At 30.8% G+C, this 6292-nt stretch overlaps 1 protein-coding gene across 1 annotated transcript; it reads left to right on the top strand.

Moving 5' to 3' along the window:
- Positions 1 to 3210: 3210 nt before the first annotated feature.
- LOC115245998 (glutamate receptor 1-like) lies at positions 3211 to 6254 on the top strand. Its single transcript, XM_029824543.1, has 8 exons — positions 3211 to 3671; positions 3880 to 3950; positions 4005 to 4337; positions 4491 to 4653; positions 4935 to 5143; positions 5367 to 5474; positions 5654 to 5817; positions 5893 to 6254. The coding sequence occupies exons 1-8, from the start codon at positions 3488 to 3490 to the stop codon at positions 6149 to 6151; spliced, it is 1491 nt and encodes a 496-aa protein (XP_029680403.1). The 5' UTR covers positions 3211 to 3487; the 3' UTR covers positions 6152 to 6254.
- Positions 6255 to 6292: the final 38 nt, after the last annotated feature.

Below are 6292 nucleotides of genomic sequence, written 5' to 3'. Positions count from 1 at the left end.
TAATTATATATATAATTATATGTATATGATTATAAATTGACTTTCTTCTCGGGTAAAAAATTGAATTAATCCATTTCTGATTAAAATATATGTAGATAAAGATTTATATAGATCAAACTTTTACAAATTATACGTTTTTGACTGCCTACCAAGAATTCTTGTCAAATAAGAACAGTTGATTTTCAAAAATTGAGAAATATAAGTTTACAAGATTTAAAGAAGAATAACGAAAATTATTCAACAAAAAGATGCTTCGACTAAAAATTTAGATTGTCGTTAAAGTTTTTGAATATTCTTTTTTTATTTTGTTAAGAAATATATTATTAAAATACACACACGTCACACACACATATATATATGAAATGGATTAATTATACTATCAAATATATGTGGTATATGTATTTTTTCCGCTGTAGATATCGATGAAAATTGAAATCTTCGCAGAAAGTACATGGAACGGTCCAGAAATAGAGAATGTAAGAGTCCACATAGAAGCGTCTGGAAAGTAACAGGCAAAAATGCGCATTCATTTGCGACAGCTCTGTTGAATGACGCGAGAGAATTACGTTTTCTAGATCTATCTATTCGTACGCGACGAAACACTCATGCGTTTATATAATTCTACATAAATATACTATGTGTAGATGTATTATGTAAATTATTATTATAAAATATTGAAGTCAGATTGCAAATCAGATGAAAACGAGTGCGTTGTTTCGTGATTATCAAATGCGTTATCGTATCACGACTGAAAATCGAACTGTCAATGTGCTACAACGATACACATTGCATCTCCAACGAAGACTTGATGCATTTTTCGAATTTCTCGTAAAAGCAACACGAGAGAATCTTATTTTGCACGATATGGAAAATGATTATATAGAGAATTTTGTAATTTTTTGCGAATCTAAAGTTGACGTAATATAATTTTAAAGAGAATTACAATTGATTGTACATACGCTATGATATTAACATTTATTTTTTTTTTGTATTAATGTTTTGTTATTCATAAATTAGCAAGTCTAATATGTTTGAGAAAATAAGGATGGTCATCATTCACATAATTGTTGCCGAGTCACTTACTGATGCCATGATCATTACAACGCAAATTTGACGATGGCCAATTCTTCTCGAACACGTCGATAGATGAATCATATCAAATATAAAAAGTAATCCCGTGCTGTTCCAGGAAATAATCAGCCTGATAAATATAAATATATGTACATAGATAAGTATATAAATCCATCTGATATTAATATAGACACATATATATACACAAAAGATATATTAAAAATCGTGGTGAAGATTTTGAAAATCGATTTTCTTGAAAATAAAGTCTTGTATGAAAAAATTTTATTGAACATTTTTGACTTACAATTAGGAACAAAATGGAGGTGATTCTTCGTGCAAATGCAAGTCCAAAATGTTGAATACAATTTTTTCATATAGGACTTTGTCTTAATTTTTAATTAAATATTTCTAGAACAGACGTACCACCCTCTGATAAGAGGTACGGATTGGAATGTGACATATATATCTCTTTCTAATGTTCTATCTATTTAAATCCACTGGATTATTACGGGTGATATAATTTAAAACAATTATAGTTTATTCACACATACAGTTAACTCCTGTTAACTATAGAACTATAGACAGTTTGCGACGAATTTTCGCGACGAAGTTACGCAACGATGTATAACATTCCTGGTATTTTTTATTGCATACGATATCTGTACGTGCAGAAGCTTGTATAAATTTTCAAGGAGAGAACTTTGTTTTTTTAAAGAATTAAAGCTATTATTGTGTTTGAATTGATGATAAAAGAGTTAGAAGAATAAATATACAACTCAAAGTTTGTACAGAAGTTTCAATTACACCTTGTATGTGTTTATATACTATTCTCGATCAATCGATTATATTATGTAATACGTATAATTAAAAAATTTGTCTAATTATCTAATTTATTTTTAATGTGTTTTCTAGAATCTGCAGAAATTGAGAGAGTATTCTGATAATTAGATCAAATATTACACGCGATAGGTATCATAATATAGTTTGAGAAAATAATGATTTAGCGCTGCTTTTTTATACATAGTGGAAATATATAAAAGCATTACCCTATCAAATAAAATGTTAACTCGATAATATTTACTCTGATAAACGCTCATTTAAGATGAGATCAGCTCGTTTTTGAGCGCAATTTTCTAATGGAATTGATGTTGATCAGTATACATGCTTCCAGAATATACACCTGCATACCTGATGCAATATTATAAATTGGAATGTTTTCCGTACGGATACATCAGGGATGGATGAATGGATATCAATATTCGGAAATTTCAGGATTTGTCGATCGACATAAATGATTGCACAGCAGAAATCTTATTTGGCACCATGTAAGTGAGACTTTTACATAAAAATATATCTCAAGAATTAATTTTATAATTTAATACTTGGAACTTATTAATGTTATTGATCAATATAAATATCTTTGGACGAAATACTTATGGAAAATATTTTTAATATAAATAAGCGACCTCGTGACTGTAAATAGTACATTGCCGCAGTGTATTCTTTTACGAATCACTCCGTAAAATAATGTACAAATAAAGAATATTTTATCGCGAAATTATTTTATCTCATGTCTTTCGAAATATGTATCGTCAACTTGAGATACGTCCTAACATGTTTCTCCTTATCGAATAAAAATTTCCAACTTGAAATTTTCAGTCTCGCTTTTATGAAACTTGAATCTTTGATCGATATTTGATCAAGAAAGTCGACAACAAAAATGGGATTGGAAAACTTTGGATATATGTTACAAGTAATGCATTTATGTGATAATCATATAGATATTATATAATATGTAACTCTTAAAGAGAATGTGGATACATTCGTAATATTATAATTTATGCTAATGACTACATTAACAAATAATACTGATTACACGCACACATACATTTATCGATATCTCTCTTTTTAGGAAATTGCGTATTTTATACGTACTGTAGTTTTTTTTTTTTTTTTTTTTTTTTTTTTTATGAGATAGGAAGATTATATTGCATTTAATTAATGCTTGTTTTCAAATTTTTCTCTCTCCTTCTCTCTGTTGCTATGTATTAATTATTTAATACGTAGTATAAGCATTTTAATTAAATTATTTAATATAAATATTTCAATTAAATTATTTAATATAAATATAAATATTTTCACTAATAATAATAGTCTGTCAATAGGAATAATAGTCTGTCAAATATCTAGTTTCGGATGATAAAAAAAATAATTTAAGAAATTAAAGATCGATCAATCGTATTTAGTTTCATATGAATCTTCGCAATCGTGTTATCTGTGGTATTTGATATGCACGTACGTCCCTGCATCTACCCCGCATTACTCGATAGCAAGAAGCATTCGCGTATAGGTTTTAGCCGCTTAGTCGGTCTCTCGCGTTATAAACCTTTGCATCCAATCTTCTAACGGCGACGAAATGAGATTAACGCTCTATCTGACGTGCTCGACCACTTTGCTGCTATTACCTTCCGTTTTTGTAAACTCTGAGAGGCATTTTTACATTGATGTCTTTGTCAAAGTGATAATGGACATTCGAAAATTTTATTCCGCGGCAACTGTCGTCTTCGCTCATCCTGGAGACGAATATGGCGACTACGGCGGTCAGTTCGGAGTATAATTTAAACATGGCACAGTATTATGATTTCGATTTTCCCTAAATTCTAGCGAAATTAAAAAAAAAGAATGACATCGCGAAAGCAATTTTAAGTTTCGTTTAAGCAAAATTAGGATTATTTTATATCGTGAATTCTCGCATAATTCTCTTATACCGAGCTTGTCAAATTGAATTTGCAAAATCTTTGCTTGTAGATTTGAGCATTACCCATCTAGTGCATACGTGTTCCCGTATGCTGGGCCGACACTACGTGGTAACTCTGGACGTGCACTATGAAAACAAGTTTTCGATTTAATTAATTGATATTAAACAAATTCAGGATTTACCAATTTCTTCGAGATTCGGAAGCAGTAACTATGTGGGCAGTTTGTATGAGAAAGTGGTGGAAGAACTCACGCATTCCCTCAACTTCAGTTTGGATATAGTATCAGAATTGGATGAACACGGCATGTGGAATCCGAAAAATCACTCTTGGTCTGGAGTAATGAATGAGATCGTGTCAGGTCGCGCGGATTTCGCTATCGCCGATATGTCGATGACGAGTTTCCGAGTGCGTTACGTCGATTTTACTCTACCCCTGATAATATCTAAGAACAGCCTGTTCATCAGGGAACCCGGAGTGTGCGGCGTCAAGTGGCTCGGTTATTTTCAGGTAATTGTGATTAATAGAATTGATTGACATAAGATCATCTTGGTTCGCTTTCATTTCGTTATCGGCATCAGTGTGTCAAAAGTATATATAATATATATTATAAAATATTCTAAATTCTCTAAATTAATAATTTCTCATGCAATTGTTCAACAGACGTTCGGTTTGCGCATTTGGGTTGCAATTGTCATGTTAATAGCGGTTACACCGCTTCTGCTGTCCTTCATGAAAACGTGTCTCGAATCTCGAAACACGATGGATTTGCTTTCCGATAATTTTCTCTGCATTTGGGGTATATTTTGTCAGCAAGCACTTATAGGTAAAGACTTTTATACTGTTAAAAAATTAGAATTTATACAAAGCAACCTTAATATTTCATTAGGGTTGCTTTGTATAAATTCTAATTTTTGTATTTCACCCATCCCCATCAAATATTTATAAAATATCTCAAGAGAAAGACAGCGAGAGAAAAAAAGAGAAATCTTTTACTTAAATTTTTTAATTTAAAAAATTGGATTAAATTTAGAAATTAAAAATTAAGTGACTTTTTAGATGCACTTTTATTCGAAATTCTTTCTAATTTAATTTTTTTCTTCACAGCATTTCCAAGATATTCGTCGTTACGCCTCGCGTATTTTACGATATTTTTAACGGCGGTACTGATAACGGCTCATTACTCAGCGGCGTTGGTGTGCTTCTTAACGTCTTGCATTCGCGTTCTTCCCTTTCGTACGATAGACGAATTCGTCGCCGATGGTACCTATCAATTAATAATTCAACGGGGCGGTGCCGACTACGACATAATCGCCGTAAGTTCATCCAATTCATCTCAAGTTTTCTAATTTTCATTTCTGATGCTTCTTTATTTATAAGCGATCGAATAAATATAAAAAAAATAATGCCAAATAATTGCGTACAATGCATTTCCGATAATATAGAATTACAAATTACGATCCGATATCTGTCATGATCTTGTTAGCGTTTAAGCATGTCTGTATGATTTATGTATCACGAGATGTTTTTGTGCGATAGTATCAATCAATGTACGATGCGTCGAAGAAAACTTTCTCTACGAAACTGATGAGATTAATGAAGAAGGAATCGGAACTGCCGGAGAATATAGTCGATGGTTTTGTGCAAGTACGATCGACATTTTGCAACGATATTACACAATTTTTTTTTCCAATAAAATTAATTAATTATTTTGGATGATATAATTAATTACTAATTATTTTTTTAAATATACGATATCTATGCTTGCTTTTTTTTTAAAAGATTTTTTATATATAATTTATTATCTATATATTATATTTGCCTAGATATGTAAGGAGAAAAAGGTTGCTTACATGATATTGAACATTTTGAAGAAAAGCGTCGAAATGAAAATTCCTTGTAAATTGTCTAGCGTTAGCACTGAGAGGATAGACAACTTAGGAATGGTCCTGTCCAAAGGCAATCCATACACGGCCGTGATAAATTACCAGTAAATATCTAGTCTAATGCAATTTTTCCATTCACTGTTCTTCTCCCAATTATAAAAGTTTCGTATGTTCTACAGTATACAGAAATTTTTGGATAATGGCATAATGATGCGTTTAAGGAATACGAGATTCTTAACGCATTCGACCGAAAGCAAGGCTTTCATACCGGTTTACATGGTCAATGTAATCCCAATTTTGGCGATTCTCTGCGGAGGCATTATTTTGAGCGTCGCTGTACTAATTATGGAGAAAATTTATTATCGATACAAGAAAAAGAAACTTCAATCTCGGATCTTCTATCGTTCGAAAAAACAACTGTTTCTCAAAGGGCAATAATCTCACTTCAAACATAATATACAATTTTATTTGATGTAAATTTTTTATTTATTTAATTTTTTACTTAAAGGAATATCTTTATATTAGTGAAAAATAGATATTATTATATATATTATTACTATAGAAATACTATTTTCCATG

The sequence above is a fragment of the Formica exsecta genome, unplaced genomic scaffold, assembly GCF_003651465.1.
Source record: "Formica exsecta isolate Colony F162 unplaced genomic scaffold, ASM365146v1 scaffold138, whole genome shotgun sequence".
NCBI classification, from domain to species: Eukaryota; Metazoa; Arthropoda; class Insecta; order Hymenoptera; family Formicidae; genus Formica; species Formica exsecta.
Note: the sequence above shows the minus strand (reverse complement) of the source record. Positions and strands in the feature narration are given on the sequence as shown.

Bases quoted from the DNA above. Each gene is read 5' to 3' on its own strand.
- LOC115245998 (XM_029824543.1), top strand. From the start codon at position 3,488: ATGAGATTAACGCTCTATCTGACGTGCTCGACCACTTTGCTGCTATTA. The intron at 5,144-5,366 runs GTAAGTTCATCC...TTTGTGCGATAG, and splicing joins CCGACTACGACATAATCGCC to TATCAATCAATGTACGATGC. The intron at 5,475-5,653 runs GTACGATCGACA...ATATTTGCCTAG, and splicing joins TAGTCGATGGTTTTGTGCAA to ATATGTAAGGAGAAAAAGGT.